Source organism: Falco naumanni, chromosome 1 (assembly GCF_017639655.2).
Source record: "Falco naumanni isolate bFalNau1 chromosome 1, bFalNau1.pat, whole genome shotgun sequence".
Lineage (NCBI taxonomy): Eukaryota > Metazoa > Chordata > Aves > Falconiformes > Falconidae > Falco > Falco naumanni.
In genome coordinates this window covers 66,326,105-66,343,123 of record NC_054054.1, presented here as the reverse complement: position 1 = coordinate 66,343,123, position 17,019 = coordinate 66,326,105, and the positions used below count along the sequence as shown (strand labels likewise).

At 41.6% G+C, this 17,019-nt stretch overlaps 1 protein-coding gene across 1 annotated transcript in view; it reads left to right on the top strand.

Annotated features, from left to right (window-relative positions):
* Positions 1 to 6,823: 6,823 nt before the first annotated feature.
* LOC121082723 (transmembrane protease serine 11E-like) overlaps positions 6,824 to 17,019 on the top strand; it is a 41,541-nt gene continuing 31,345 nt past the window's right edge. Inside the window, exons 1-3 of the mRNA XM_040582389.1 lie at positions 6,824 to 6,987; positions 14,620 to 14,741; positions 15,465 to 15,583. Of these exons, the coding sequence (XP_040438323.1) occupies positions 6,824 to 6,987; positions 14,620 to 14,741; positions 15,465 to 15,583 (405 nt within the window). The remainder of the gene's footprint in view (positions 6,988 to 14,619; positions 14,742 to 15,464; positions 15,584 to 17,019) is intronic.

The following is a 17,019-nucleotide window of genomic DNA, read 5'->3' as shown; positions in this document are numbered from 1 at the left end:
AATTGTAAATTGGAGACTTTAGCATGTTCATAGTTAGATCTGGGGGATCTATTTTTAGGCTTGCAGATCTCAGCTATCTCACTGGTTCCACAAAACAGGTAAACAGATGTCAAAAAGAATTATTTTGCATCTGTGAACTTTCCAGTTGTGTTTATTTTGGGTACAAAATTAGAAATCCTTAAGCATGTTGCTCTGTATCAAGGGCTGCAGTAAATAATAATTCTCCAAAGTGGTGCACACAAGGCTAAAAAAGTGAACTGATCATTTGCTTAAGGAGCTACCAGTTCTGAGCATCTACTTGGAGAGATACAGTACTAGATCCACCTTAATGCTGAGTGCCAGCACAGTGTGGCCAGGAGGAGGGGGCTGAAGAGGGCTTGACATCTACATGATGTATGTTTTGGGAGCCTTTATTTTGAAGCCTTGTGTAGTTTTCCTGATAGCATCTGGAACAAGTCTTCTGATTCTGTTTCTTCTGGAAGCAATGTAGCTTGCATTGAGGCCTCTTGGTGATGCAAAGCAGCATAAATGGGGACTGTCAAGAAGAGCACTCCCCTCACCCACTGGGAATATTGGTGTGGATGGATGTGATGGGTTTGAATCCCTTACTCATTGCAAAACTAGACTGATGTCAGCATTGTCTGGCTTTTCCTGAGGGAAGTTACTGAAACCTGAGGCAATATAGGCAGCCAAAATATTTTGTTTTGTTTAGGTGGCTTAGCAGATCTGTATGTCTTTAGGTGAGACTGTAGCGTAGTTTGTGAAGCCACAAGCTTCATCTTCTCTCAGCCATGTTTTCAAAGGAATTATCTCAAGGCAGAATGGGATGTATTGAACTATACAATCACACATTACACAGGAATTTAATTTATATGTAAATCTAATAAAACATGTTAAAAAATTGCCTTCTGTTTAATGTACTTGTTAATTTCCTGTGTCACAGTGAGAAACTGATGGGTACTTTGTTTTAGAATGTGTTACACTGATCCTATGCCATGTATTTATGTACTGGCCTTCATGTAGTTGTAACCACTTGGTTTCATTGTCTTGTTAGAAGAACATAACTGGAAGAAGAGCATAATTGTTAGATGAGCAAAATGCCATCCAGCCTTGGACAGAATTTACCCACCCAGCCAGAGGTTACACAAATTTGTGTGCAGGCAAACAGTCTTGTGTCAGCCACTAGAGGGTGAATCGTATTGTGTAAGAGCCTTTATCTTAGGGCTAAGTTTTATTTTTCATTTAACTCATTCTTAAATGACGCTTCCTTTGACAAATATTTTGTTTGCTATTCATTGCTGGTGGCTTTTTCTCAGACGTAAGTAAATTCTTTCCATAAAGACAGAGAAAAGGCTTTTGGGAACTTGTTATCCAAAAATGCAATTATTTTCTTTTATGTAAGCTTGAATAGGTCCAAGAAATAGGTGGCATGTCTCTGATTCTCTTGATTAGCTACTGCATTCATTCCTTCCTCCCTCCAGTAAACCTGAAAGGTTGTACTTGCTATGGCTCCTGTGCTTTCCATCTTCCAGCTGTGCCACTGGGCAGTCCCTTCCTTGAGGAAGGACTTGCCATCAGCCTAGCATCCAGAGCTTGTTTTAGCCACAGGTCATTCTTTGTAAGTGAATAGTCAGCTGCCTGAAGTTATCACACATCTCTGACCTTCCCCAGAATCCTGGGATCACCTGTGGTTTGTAGCCTTTGGACTTGTGACCCAGACAATCTGGCACTGTTCTCCAGGCCGGCAGAAATGATTTGCATACCAAGGGGAGCTGTTACTGGCATCATCACTTTTCCAGTGGACAGATTAGATGGAGAGACTGTACTAGGAAATAGTGACTCCCATGCTAGAGGGTGGTGAGAACATAAAAGCTTTTTTTACTGTGAGAGTGGTTAAACACTGAAAGGTCATCAGGAGAAGTTATGCAGTCTTCATCCTTGGAGATACGCAAAGCCCAGCTGAATGCGATCCTGACCACCCTGGTCTGGTTGCCCTTGTTTTGAGTAGGGATTTTGGGCTAGACCATCTCCAGAGTTCCCTTCCCACCTCAGCTACTCTCTGATGCTGTTCTCCCAAAGTGCCTAGCAGCTTCAGAGGAAGACCCATGGCCATGGCTATGCAGTGGGTACTGGCTCAGATGAGCTGACAGCTTCTCAGCTGATTCGGTGACAGGTGCATGCTCTGGCAGACAGCCTAAGGAAGACTGACACCCGGTTGTCTTCATGCTTGACCCTTAGATGCAGTACCCAGTGCTGTTGTCCCAAGCATGCCTGGCACTGTTGCCATTGATTGAGTAATCAATGAAAATAGCAGGGCACGGAAGGGAAAACAATCCTTTCTGCACCACCTAGGTGGGAAGCAGGTTACCCAAGAGTGAGCTCTGAGCTCAGCCAGAAGGTCTCACAGGGAAGCAGCGAACCAAGTGGGACCCTCGTTTGGTTCAGAGTAGTCCTGCCCGAAGCATGCTGCATTTTACTGTCAGAGTGACTTAGCTCCTGAACTGTGCCTGAAAGGACAGCCAGAGTTGAAACAGCTGCAGGGTGGAAGTCTTGGGCTTGATTTTCATAATGTCTAATTTAGTCTCTGAAGCCTTGAATGTTAACACTGGGTCTGATATATCAGGCTTACAAGAATCACATTTAGGATCTTGCGTGCTGCTGCAGAGCAAAGTGGAACAGATAATAGCTGTGGCAGAAAGCATCTCAAAGAGCCAAACCTCATTTGGCTTCCACCAGGCAAGTTAGCTGCTAACAAATAATATTAAATCAAACCCAAAGTAAGTGTTTTCTGGGGACACAGAGATGTAGGAAAGGTTTTGTTTTGAATGCGTTGTCTTCCGCAGAGCTTGCTGTTAATGCTCCCAGGATGTCTCTCTGTCACTTCTGATGTGCGAACGTTGCTGCTGTTCTTTTGTTTAATTTGTACTGTGCCTGTAAAGGATTTATTTTTATCTTAATGTGCCTTATTTCTTTGTTGGCCTAGTCCAATTTACATAAAGATCTCCTGTCTCTGTAGAGATGCTGTGTATCTTGACTGGGAGCCAAGGGTTTGTGTAGTGGATGTAGAGAGTGGCTTGTTAGCCTGATTGCTGGGTAACACCTGGAAGAAAATGCAGGCTGGCCTGTTTAACTGTACCAAGTAGCAGCTCTGGCTGAACAGCTGCAGAGAACAGTACATCTGTGCTACCTTTTTGCCTCGAATGGGGTGACAGGCTATGAATTCTTCTTTAATGACTCTGGCCAGTGGGGGACTTCTGTTGTCTAAGGGCGTTGTCAGTATTCTGGGCTGGCCTATCCGGCTGCAACTCGGGTGTAGCAGTTTCTGTTATAAGGGCCTGCAAAGAGGGACTATTTGGAAACCAACCAGGGCAGGATCTAGCATACTTCAGCTTGAGGCCATTGTTATTTTCTCCGAGAGCCTCTGCACATTCAGTATCTCAAAGCTGCAGGGGCATGTAATAAAATATGACCCTGAGTGACTTTTTCAGGGCTCAAGATAGAGGACTTGGCTTCTCTCCCAGCCCTGACATTGGCTCTGGAGAACTGTTCTATCCTTTTAGTGGATTTTCTGGTTTTGTTTGTCTACTTATCAGTTATTAAAAGCCATGGCTGGGAATTTCATATGGCAAAGGAAAGCATGGGATAATAAACTAGTGACATTTTTTGTCAAAAGGGTAAAGTTGTATAGCATCTCCACAGCTGAAGTTAAAAAGTGTGAAGAAATGCAGATCATTTAGAGCTTCCACTGAGTTTTGAAGGCCAAATGCAAGATGCTTTTGTGTTTTTCAGGACTGGGAAGCCTGAAGCCATAACTGACCTATCAAGGTGTGCTGATGGAAAATGAGTGCACTTGTCCTAGAGAAGGATTTCATCGCAGTATACCAGTTTGGTCTTATCAGATGCTCACAGAGTCACAGAGTAATTTAGATTGGAAGGGATGTACGGAGGTCATCTTATCAAACCCCTTGCTCAAAGCAGGTCTAATTAGTTCAGGTTGTTTAAGGCTGTGCTCTTTAACAGTGCTTCTGTCAGTTCTGTTAAATATCTTTGGCAAGAACATTGGCTTCTCAGTTTAAAAGTAATGACTGACTGCTGTGTTTGGTCTAAAATTTGTGGCCCAGGTTGGGCAACTGATAGACAATTATGTAAAACATCTTTGCTTGTAAATTCCAAAGATGTTATTGCTGTGGGGCTAGCCAATGGTCTTCTCTAAAGGTGTTCTTCATCTCTACAGCCAGGGAGCCTATGTAAGTATGCAAACATAAACCAAGGTAGCCTATTATTACCATTCTTAAGCAAGGAGTCTGTATGACCAGCTGAGCTGACTGCAGGGTTAAATGGAAAGAATGGTCATTACATCTTTTTACATTTTCTTTCACAAAATCCTGGGGACCCACGTTCTTGGATTTCCACCCCACACTTTGATAGCTAGTTTCCATACTGCTTCCCTAGTGTTAAACAAAAAGATTAGTAACTGCCTTAGCTTACCGAATAACCCCGTAGTACCAAGGACTTTGCAACTTGCTAATTTATTGTGTTGAAAATTGTTCCTTAATGATTGTCTTTTCTTGGCCTGTCTGTACCATTGTTTCTGGGGGACAGGTACGTGTAAACTGATTTTGCATAATCTGACACAGAGAAGTGTCATTTCCTTATTTTCCACTATCTTCCAGGATAGTTCACTTCAATGGTTAACTAATTTGAAAACAAAAGCAACTTACTTCAATTTTTGTTAGGAGGATCACAAAAAAATCTTGATTGTAAGGAAATAAAATCATGTTTTTGTAATATCTCTGTTTATGCTCTGAAGTAACAACAGGAAGACCTGTCCTAGTGTGCTCTGAAAGTTACCAGAAGCTTGTTAGTTTACTGTCCAAGCCCCTTCCTTTAGTGCTACTTACTAAGACCCTTTGAAATCTTGTTATAGAGCCCAAGATCTCAGGTAACTTTTGTCTCAAACTCTAGCTGCCTGCTAAAACCTAATTCTGCTGGAATATGTTTTTTTACCTGACCCAGGAGGGTAGAGCTGGCCTTTGAACTTCTGAGCGCATCAGAGAAAATTCTGTACAACTTACAGGGTAAACACTTCAAGGGCTGCCTTTTCCCAGTGAGCTTGGCCTGGGTACTTAGGGCATCAGATTAGCAGTCTCTAATAACTAATGAAGAAGTTAATGTTAGTAACCCACTAACAGTGCTGCTAACTTTTATCTCTGTGGGCAGACCACTATGCATAGCCTCAGCCTAACCATTATGGGCAGAAATGCTATGTCCTTCTTTGCATTACATCCCAAACTTAATTAAGCTTTTTCTATTCTAGGAGCGTGTTTTGTAAGGATGACAGATTTTGTGATCACAATATTAAAAACCAAATAAAAAACCTGAGGAATTCTAAGGTATTTCTTGACTCCTGGATTGAATTGGTTTGTAATCGATCTCCGGCACTGCATTGAGTGCTGGAGTTCCTGTGGGTGTGAGTGTGTTTCTGGGTGGAGCAGGGATTTCTGTTGTGCACAAACTTAATTTTGAGTTTTACTAATCTTGAAAAAGAAGATGACAGGGCTGAGGGGGGAAGGGGAGGGGGGTGCCCAGGGAGGATATTAGTACTCAAGAGGTAACTGTGTATTCAATCAGTAAATCCCCACGTAAGGCAGGTAACTGCAACAGAAGCCAAAAAAAAAAAAAAAAAAAAAAACCCAAAAAAACCAGCAGCAATTGACTTGATCAAAACAAAGGAAGAAATCAATGTTAGAGAAATAGATGCCATGCAGCAGTGCTCAGCTTTTCCCACTGTCCTAACAATGGGATGTCCAGACACTTGCTTCTGTAATTGCATTGAAATGCCTATGAATAGGCATCATTAGTGAGAGAAGGAAAAGGACTTGGTATAATTAGGTGAAATTTTCTTTTTGCTGTTTTTTGGTTTGTTTTTTTTTTTTTTGGGGGGGGTGTTACCCTCTGTTGCTGAGGTTCTTTCTGGAAGATAACGTGTTCCCATAAAGTTGTGAAATCTTGAGACTGCACTGGAAAACCAAATGCTTCAAACTTTTTGGCAAAAAAATCCAAGCATATCGAAGACTAGAGACCAGAAGTTTGGTTTCTGGTAATTTTCCTTTTTTGCCTTGGGTTTTGAGATGCAAGTACACAATTTCTCACTAGAGAATAGCCATTTTCCCCTTTTCAGTTGGCTCTGAAGAATTACGTTTGTGCTGGGAGAAGGGAATTCCAAGGAGGTTGGTGGCCCTTTTCACAGAGTAAGCATTTTCCACAGGCGGGGTTACGCTAGCCATTAAATGACTAACATGTAATTAGGAGGCTGGATACTTATAGTTGTCATGTCCCTGATGCCAAGGGACTTCAGGACAGCTGTGGAGCAGTGAGCACCGAGGGAGATCAGGCTTGGCTGACCAAGCAGTTTATATCTGTATTTGTTTTTGTGTTCGGCCTTTCTGTCAGCTATCTCGGGAGGCAAGCGACTTAGCATTGCGGACAGTGTGGTGCCTCTCCCATGTGAGTTTTACAGTAAGTGTATGGTAGAAGGTGCTGCTGCTGAGAAGGGATACAAGCTGGACAGAAAGGGAGTGCTGGAAAAGGGAAATCTCACGTACTTCCTGTTCTGCTGTGGTGAAGAACAAGTCTTCTTGCCTGTGCCAATTTATCTGCTCTGTCCATCTCTGCCTGGGGAGCTCTTTGATGCAGAGCTGATCCGACGGTTACAGTCTCCTTATCAACTCCATGCTTACCTCTGTTTGTTTTTATTCTGAAGTTCGCTCCCCCGTTTTGCAATAACCCACAGGGTGCTGGGTGTTGCGCCAGCTGTGCCTCAATGAAGGATCTTCATTCAACACCTTTCCCTTCCCGTCACACCAGTCAATGCAACTCCTGTGTTTTCCAGCAGCATTCACTACGCAGTCCAGACTTTAGTCAAGCCTTGGTTGGCGGTCAGAAAGGCTACCAGACCTACCGGGACCTACCATGGGATCTTCAAAAGTAGGTGGCATTTTTTAACTCTGTGAGTCTGATTTGGAGGTGTTATGGTAGTAAAGGATACTGTTTATGGGACAGTTTTAGGACTTCAAGGACATATGTAGATCCAGAAGAGAAATCTTCTCTTGCCTGACCTTGGACCCCATTGCTCTATCCCTGCTCTTTTTGTCCTTTTAGATCTAGGGTACATCATGGATCGGTCTGAAATGTGCAGCCTGAAAAGGGGCAATAGACAGGGGGGAAGTTGCAGGCTGAAAGGGAGGGTTTGGAGACTGTGGTCTGGATGAAAAGAATAACACGTGGCTTGAGTGAGAAATGCAGAAGGAAATCCTTTCCTAGCATGGCCAGGAGCACAAAGATTTTCTTTCTCTTTAGAAAGATGATATGATGTCTTAGGTTGACACCTTTCCTTCCTGTGATTGTCTTGTCCTGCCCCCAGCAGGCTTCTATTGCAGCAGTGGAGAATCCAGGAAGCTCTTTTGTGTCAAAATCAAATGTTAATAACACAACTTTTGTAAACCATGGATTTTAGTCAGGTCTAGTTGCAATATTATTTCCCCCAAACCCTGCAAAAAGTCCCAGTTAAATTGGTGATGGCAGCATAACTACGTAAGGAGAACACTACAGAGAAGCCATGATTCCTAGGCAAGATGTTTTGTGTCTGAAAGCATTTTTGTGCAGTCAGAGATGCTGAATATACTTAGCTTTGTTTTACTGTAACAGTATTTGAGATGGTGCTGCAAAGTTCAGGGTATTTTTACAAAAATAAGTCTCCTAGCTGCTGTGATAGTCTACTATATTCTCTTGAGTCAGAGCAGGGATCTGGTCATAAATGTACAGCAAGCCTCCTGGAATTTGTTATTTCTGTTTGATACTCTGGCTCCTGGCTTCATGTGGCAATAAGAGATGCTCAGTCTTCCTTGAATGTATTTTTTATCGTTGCCTCAGCAATTGATGAAGCTAAAAAGTAAGACCTCAGAAAAATCCAAAAGAATCTGAAATATTTTTTTTTAATACCCTAATGATTTGACTGGATGGCTAAATTTTTATGTGTAATTGCTAAATACTACAATCTTAGTCTCCTCTCTGGCATTGCTTTGGGTAGATGGCTGTGGATGATTGCAAGATATTACTTATTTTTTCCATCCTCAGTATTTCTAGAAGTTGGGTATTTTTTAATAATTGCTGGACATGCTGAAATAGAAACATTGTTTCTAAATTGACAAAACTTACTCTTTATTCCCACTTAAGTGTTTTTCTCATTTCATGAGGACAATGTCATTTTTAGTCAATACAGTGTTGACTTTGTCAGGAGAAGACTGAGTTCAGTTTTTGGTTCTGTGCTTCTTTAGTGGTACCCTGTTCAATACCCAAAGAGTCTCTGCCCTGTTTAATATCCTTACCTTAAAAGCTACGCTGCTCTGTCAGGTGACGGCTAAATCCCCATCAGTTGTGAATACCAGTTTGCATGTGTTACATAAAGAGGGAAAACTCTTAGGTTTTGAGAGTTCTCTGCCTAGCAGAATTGAAAAGCCATTCCTTTTTCTTCTTAGAGGTAAATCTAGTTAACACGTCTTGTTGATATCAATAGTGGTCTAAATAATAAGTGTGCTAGAGGATAGTTAAATAACATCTGAGATGAGTTTAGTTGCCTTCTAGTTAGGAAAGGATTTAGTTGTTTAAATAGTTGTTTAGGTTATTATAAAATCTAAGGTACATTAGGGGAAATCTGTGTTGGATAATTAAATATTTACACATTTCTGAAAGGATGGGGACTTCCTGTTCTTAATCAAAGGCCCTGCATAACCTGTTAAATGTCCAGAGTTCTTTGCTGGGCAGGCATGTAGATCTGAGCGTGGAGCTGTAAGCCTTGCTGTTTGAGCTCATCATGCTGTGCCTCAGTCTCTTGCAGGAGTGGGGCTTCAGTATTGGGTTTATCCAGTTCTAGGATGCCTTTTTTCACAACATTTCAAGCTATGGAATGTGTGCTCCGTAAAATCCTTCAGGAAGCAAAGCCGCTAAGGAAAACTGGGTGGAGTAGACAGCTTTGCTAGTCTTGTCCCTCCTCTGTTGTGCTGTGTCCTGCAGTCTGGGAAGCAAATGTAGTGTCCTACCCACAACTTCCTTGTGAAGATCTTGTGCCCTGGCAGGGTGGGCTACAGAGTAGCTGGTGGTGCATATGCGAGTCTAAAAGTGAATATGTAGGTGGAAATGCAGTGCCACTTGCACCAATTTGTCATGCGGTAGGTGGGCAAAATGAGTGTAAATTACAGACTGCTGAGGTGTATCAGGAAATGAATGCCAGCCCTGGTGCAAGGACACTCGTGTCCCATTGGCATTAGTGGGAGTTAACCTTCATTACTGCAGGAGGCAGATGTGGTTCCTGCATGGTACCAAACAGAAACCTGTTCTGCTCAGTTTGTCCCAGAGCAGATCCTGATTCCAGGAAACCCTAGTGAAATACTTTTGATTCTGGTATACACCACACCTCATTTGACTCGTATGGATTGGTACCATTTGTGTTTCCGTGTCACATTCACTCAGTTTCTGACCATTTTAGACAGGAAAATCAGAATAAGAAAGGATCTCCTCCTAAGCCCTAAAATCTGGTTGTCTTCACTGACTGAGTGAGCTCCAGTGTAAACGCAGCAGCTTTTATGGACTTTGCTATTCCTGTTGGACGGTGTTGCAGAAATGCCTGTCTTTATTATTCACAGACAGTTTTATGATTGGGCTTTTTGTGTCAGCGTAATTTTTTAAAATCAAATAATTCTGTTTCCATCATGTACTCCTTCTATGTCTATATTTCTGGTTACATAGAGGTCTTCATTCTGAATGAAGTCAAGCTAACACAAAGCTTGGGATGGCTTAATTTTACATGCTTCTGATACAAGACAATCTGAAAACTTCATGTTTTAGTGGTAACAGGGAGACAGATTTTATACAGAAATTAAAATGGGAATTGTCCAGTTTCTCTGCCATTGGAAAATTGCCTGGGGTTTCAGAGTCTCAGCTGAACCTCTTGTCTGAGGAACCTTCTCTAATTTCAGCAGCATTTCTCCCATGAAGAAATTTGTCCATCGCTGTTCGGTGAAAATACATTGCTAGATTACAGCATCTCAATATTTATCTACCCAACCTAGCAACTGTTTATTATGTATAAATTACATAAAAAACTTATTATCCAGCCAGAAATGTAAACTGCTAAGGCTGATAGTGTTTTTTATCGATTTTTTTTCTCAAAGCACCTCAAGACAGAAGTACTGCATGCATTCTAAAATCATGGAAAAAAATTGTTTGTCTAAGCATGTCTCTGTTACAGGACGAAAAACATTTAATAATAATAAGGACATTTAATAGCCCACAAGAGATCATCTCTAGGTGACTGTTTTGGGTTTGGCTGTCATGCTGTCCTGTCAGCACCTTTCTTGACCAGACACTGTCAGTACGTGCATGCCAAAGCAGAGCCTGTGTTCTGTTTCATGGTTCATGCTGACTTAGCTACACACTGTCTGTGATATGAAGCTCAGTGCAGGTGATGGAAGAGTTCCCACAGGTGTCAGAGTGTGTTTTCTGCCCTGGTGAGGAAGACCTTTGAGGTTTTTCCTCTGAAGGTGGTGTGACTCTTAGAAGGCAGTTTTAATTCTGCTTCTTTGCAAGAAGTGAATCTAAATTCCAGTAGGTAAAAGACACTTATTTATTTTGTAAACTAACAGTTTCAGGCTGCAGTGAGGCAAGTGCATGCATGATTTATTTAATGTGAAGTTTATGATCTATTTATTGAATGGCACCCTTAAAAAAAAGTTTGGGTATTAGGTAAGATTTTTAATTTTTCTTTGAGACTGGCTTTTTTTCCCCCAGTGCTCCTCTGTTACTAAAAGCCAATAGACGTAACTAACCATGTCCTCCTTATTTCTACCTTGTAAAATGCTTAAGGGGAGGGATCTTTCTGGCTTTGTGTTTATTGATGTGAGCTGCTTCTTGAGGAATTGTTCCTGGCGGGCTTCTTTGTGCTCATGATGGAGGGGGGAACCCAAGTACAGAATGTAGGGCTCCAAATCACCTAGCACCACTCAGGAAAGGTCTCAGAGGGTATTTCTAGGAAAATTCCAGCTGAATGCCAATTGAAAAAGCAAAGACAGTGTTAGAAATTATTAGGAAACAAAGAGAGGACAACCAAGTAAAATTGTTGTCAGTGTGGGCGATTTGTATCAGGTTTTGTCATTTCTCTTTGTCAGCAAATATTTCAGTCCTCTTCCTAATCAGACAAATCTTACTCTGGGACTTGACAGTCTTCCGTAGAGAGATGAAATCCAGTCCCTGGTTGCAGTGTATTTAAAATTACTGCACAGGCATGGTTGTCTGGGAAAGAGCAGAGTCTCTGGGGTAGAGGGGAGGACCACTTAGGGTGCACGCAGAAGGGACCCTGACAGAAAGCCCACTGAAGTCAGTGGAAGGCTTTCAGCTAGTATTTTGTTCAGGCTTAAAATCTCCATTTCTGCTCTGGACTATTTCAGTGACCCTGTCACCTGGAGTGTTTTTAATCCTGCTATGCCTTTCTTGGTTACTCTCCCGGTTCCCTCTCTGTTGAGCAGATAGTTCCCAAGGAGTTGTAAGGGACTGCTGGAACTCTTTATCTGTGACAGTAAATTCCCACTGTTGAACTTGTATCAGCTCTCTGCAGAGTATTTCAGGCTCTGGTGGGTCATCATGTGGATCAAAGCTGTTTCAATTCTGGGATAGTTACTCCTTTTGTGTGTATTGAATCCCTGTAAGTACTGTCCAGCTTTACACAATGGGATGTGTTATTAGATGAAATAATTGATCTTTGAGGAATGAACCTTAGGAGACAGAGCAAAGCAGCAGCAAAGCTCAAAGTTAATGGGAATGGAAAAGGTTCAGCCTAGCAATCTGTGTTTTTATCTCACAGGTATTTTTGAAAACCTGGATTTGAAATCATCCTGGTGTGCTCAGTTTGCACATCTATTCAAATGGAGAAGTATCCAGGCGGAACAACCTAACCAAGGACATTTTACTCAAAAATACCTTATGTTTTTAAAACCAATTTTTGTTTTAAAAATTAATTACGAAAGGAGAGTGAACCTTAACAGTCATTCTGTGCTATTATTTATAAGGAAGGGGGACAGTTATTCAGAAAAAACAGAAGGAAAAAAAAAAGACATCCCAGGTCCTAAAACAGTCCCACCCCTCTCTCCTTAAGTGACTTTCTAACAGATAGTTCTCAAACAGTTTATTGTCTGGGGAAATTCAGTTTAAAAGCTGATGTCTGCTTTGTACCTCTTTGAGACGATGCTTTCAAACAGGTTTCATGAATTAAGTGAAAGTCATGTGTGTGAGTAAAATTACATGTGTGAGTAACTATTGTGGACTGGGTGTTCTGTTTGCTAAATGGTAATATGAAACTTGAAAGAGAAGAAATAAAGAACAAGAATTATTAAAAAAATGTTATATACTATGTACAAAAGAATTCTGAAAAGGTTTCAGTTTATATGGTACTTTATATTTAACTGTATCCTGGCCACGCTACTTCTGATCTGAAACCGCTCTTTCACTGATATGATAGGTAGTAATTTCTTCACACTCACTGACTGCAGTGTAAAAGGTGGCATTCAGCCTTTCAAATGGGCTTCTCAGACCCAGCATTTTGGTCTGGGGCTATGCCAGCCCAGGTTCATTATAGCTGAAAGACCTTCTAAGTGTTTTTCCTTCTGTGTAGATTAATTGAGACAACTGCTTTTTAAATGAGAGTATCTACAAGAATGAATGCGAGTAGGTTGTGTCAAGTTAAGTGTGTGTGTGTTTTGTTGGTTTTTCATGCAGCTTAGTCTCACTTCAAATGTAAGAGAAACATTTACAAAACGTACAAGACATGCAAAGGACTGCTAGTTGGAGTGGCAGAAAACCCACCCCAACAGACCCACATGACAAATTAAAGCTGAACTCGCCACTGACTTTATGGTTTCAGCTAACAGTTACTATTTAGAAATAGTCTTCTTAATGAGGCAGAGTCCTGACTCATTATAGCTGCATCTTTTTCATTTCTCCAGTTAAAGTTTTAAGGCAACTTCCTACAGTAGTCTCAGAAATAGCTTTGGAGCTGCTACTAATCTCTTAACAGGACTGTTTAATTCCTATCTTCTTCTTTTTTTTTTTTTTTTTTTTTTCCCCTCCTCTTTTCTGCTGTGGATTCACAGATGCATTTTGAAGCAAGCCAGAGGAGATGAGAGATTAATAGTTTAGAGGATAACAGGGGTGAAGGAGACACTAGCTAGGAGATCCAGTACAAGTCAGAACAGGTATGAGTGACAAATGAGTATTCCCATTTTCACTCAATCAAATGTCACGATATTTAGCCTGAGTCAGTTGTTTTCCAAGCTGAAATAATAAGGCCATAACTGTAAGGCATTACAATGACATTAGAATGAAATATCAGAACCTGCTTCAATATTTATGTACTGTGCACAGTGCAGTGTGCTTGCTGTCTTATTCCTGCACACAGCTGCAAATTATTTTAAACTTATTTTAATGTATTTAAACTTATGGCTCATGAGGCAGGTGTTCTGGAAGTGAGCTGTATGTACTTTGTTATGAATGTGGGAACTCACTGAGATGCCTCATACCCTCAGGAGGAGATCCTGGCAACCTGCTTTGCTGGGGGAGGCTGTACCTTAACCTGAAGGTGTGCATATCTGCACAAATGAGGTAGCTGGTTCTAGAATGAAAGACTCTTTGCCACAAATTCTGGCTTCCTGTTCTGTATTTTGTAATGGCTGATAACATAATAGAAAAGTGGCTTTGAGGATCTTCAGATGCCTTTGAGTGTATAGCTAGAGTTAGAATTTGCTGTGAGTAACGTTTTTCAGGCAGGTTTTTGTCTAACTATAAATACTGACCTGCAGACTACTGACTTTCCTTGAGTTAACGTGGATTAGCACCTGTGTAATTAAGAGCATGGCAAAGAGAAGTACTGGTGAGACTTCCTACTTATGTCCCCTGGTCCACTCACATGTCCTTGCCCTTGCCCTGTCATTTCATCCCTTCAGAAAACACTACTTAAAGCAGTGCTTGTCTTTTGCTTTTAGACTTAGCCTGAGTAAAACAGGAAGCATAGGCTGGCTGGCTGAAATCTGTTTCTTGTCCAGCTCTTGTTTGCAGACAGAAATGGATGGAGCAGCTTGGAAAATGTGTAGCTACGTACTACACAAAGCATGGAATGCTTTTTCCCAATTTTATTGCACAAAGCATTTTTGGGAGCAAAGGTGCTAGAGTGTCTGTGATGACTGATTTTTTTAACCAATTGAAAACTGCCTATGCTGCTGTATAAAAATTCACCCAGCTAAAAAATAAGTTTTATTCTTGCAGATTTCCAGTCAGAGGTCATGTAAGAAAGTGCATAGTGGGACTCCTACTTAATTTGGCATATCCCAACATCTATTTCAAAATAGTCTTGAGTCATGGTTTCATTTTCAAGGGTGTTGGGTGAGAAGTCAATTAATACAGCTGGGAAGAATCAGCTGATGTTGAGAGAGAAAACTTTAGCTTCATTTTTTGGGGAGGGATAATTAGAAAAGTGTCTCTCATTAATCTTATCCCTTTGTTCTTCCTTTCCCCCAGAATTCATCAGCCAGCCATCAAAATAAGACATCTTGAGCCCTGGAAAATAGCTCTAATTGTTATTGGAACAGCAGCGGCAGCAGCTATCACCATTGGTCTCTTAGTTTATTTTCTGGCATATGGTAAGTTTCACATAACAAATGACTGTTCCTATGTTTAGTGCATTTTCTTTGTGCTTGTTGTGCTGCACAATGCTGGGAGTTTGCTTTTTATCAGTCCGTTTAAAGCTCTTTTGGGGAAAACCCACTGGCTTTTCTAGAGCTCTTTTGTTCCTCATTTAGCATCTTTGCTGATCTCTTAGCAACGTTTCCTGCAGGGAGATTTATGGCTGTGGTTTCTGTTGGCTTTCACTTGCTTTCATTCCTTTCACATCTTCCTCATGATTTACGTCTGTGATGAGGTCAACACAGCTTTCTGGTCTCCCTTACATGAGTGACAGAACCTTCTGCTTGTCTCGACTTGTGATGTTTCACTGTTCCCTTGCCTTGACCACCAGCAATCACCTGCCAGGGCTCGGCGTTGAGTGGGCACACAGGCCAGGAAGGAAGGTGGCTGACAGCAGGATGCAGCTCGTGATCCTGTGCGAGCCCAAAGTGCTATTGGCCACCATTGTAACTGTTGGGGAAACTGAGCTTTTTGTCACTACTTGGCTTAGATCACCTAACTCAATTGAGTTCTTGCTCCTGGGTTTCTAGCTTTTGGAAGCTGTATTTGAATGGGTTGGATACGGGTGAAGGATCATCCACCCCCTAGACATCTAGATATCAGTCAGCTCTAGGTGTATATCAAAAGTTCATTCATCTTCTTGCTTTCAGTATTGCCTGTTTCTCTTATTTCTCTTACAGATCAGAAGCTGTTCTATTACAGTGCCAACGTAAAAATCACCAACATCCAGTACAGTAATGAATTGTCCAGACAGTCCTCGGGAAGGTTTAGAGACCTGAGTGAGAGGGTTGAGAGATTGGTAAGTTTTGACCATTGTGCCTTGCTGTTAAGGATTGTGTGATAGAAGAGTCATTAATGTGAGCAGCACACTTTTAGACCACAGGTGACTGGTGTACCCTGATCCCCTATGGTTAGCAGACCTGGGAAATGGGGAGTCACGATCATACCTGGCAGATGTCTTGCACGTGCCAGTCTGCTTGTTCTAGCATGTCACCTCTCTTTGTCCCTGCAGTGGCGAAGCAGACATCGACAATAATCTCAGCTTTCTCCTATATCACTGTCATTTGTGTGTGTCTTCTCTTTCCCTGCCCTGAGCCTGATTTTATGATTTATGCCCCATTGTCTCTAAGGAAAGCATTCTTGTACACCCTCTCGTTTATGGGGTGGGGAACTCTACCTGGCAGGCTGTTGCTGTGTGTTGACAAAACAATACACAAGCCCTTTTCCTGCACCTTCGGTATGTTTTGTTGGGAAACACTCCTACAAATAGCAGAGGCTGCTGAGTGGCTCTCAGTCATACAGTAGCTATGGAAATAAATAGACACACTGCAATTTCCTTTCTTGTTTTCTCTTTGAGACACTTCCCCACAGATGATAATTACAGAGTTCAGCTCTTTACAGCAATAAGCATGTGATTGTACTTGTATCTTTTTGTGCTTCATTCATCAGAGTTTGATGTGTATCTCTTACCTCCTGTTTAGCAACCTTGCACAGATACTCAGTTAATAGGACAATCAATGCTTTGCTCCCCACTGTGATTTAATTTAGGGCCGTGCCATTTGTCCACAACAAAATGTGAGCTGTGGTGAATATTGTTCTGGAGAAGCAGGGTGCTATACAGGGATTTGGCAGTGCTAGCATCTCTTTCTGGCTTCACTGCTGAGGACCTTGGAGATCTTAGTTGTTTTGGGGGTTTTTTTTTCTATACTTGTTTCCTTTCTGCCCTCTTTGCCTACTGGGGACCGTACCATATTTCCCAAGATTTGCTCCTGGTGCATATCTGTATGTATAGAGTCTTACATAAGGTGCATTTACTTAGGTGCTACTACTTGACAACTATTACTTAATAATTGCAGGCTTTAAACCTTGTGATATAGGACCTTGGAGAGGGAATGTTCTACCTGACCAAGAAGACATTGTGTATTGCTGAGACAGGAGGAAGGCAAGGGCTGGGGAGAAGTCTGAGGTATAACGCTTCATTGAGTAAAGTTGTATCCCTTTCTTCCACTCATTCCCTCTTCATTTTTTAAAAGTGTGGCTCCTTTGGCAAGAAATTTGGTTTTAGCTAAGAAGTTCTTTCAGACAGTGTCCAATGCTGTCAGATTTCCTCTGAGCATGGCTATTAATTTAGATGCTTGAACGGAAGCCAATGCTTTAGAAACCCTGTCTCCTCTATGGGTGCTAAGCACTTCTGACAGTAGTGACAGTAAATACCAGCGTTGGTTGAGCAGTGAG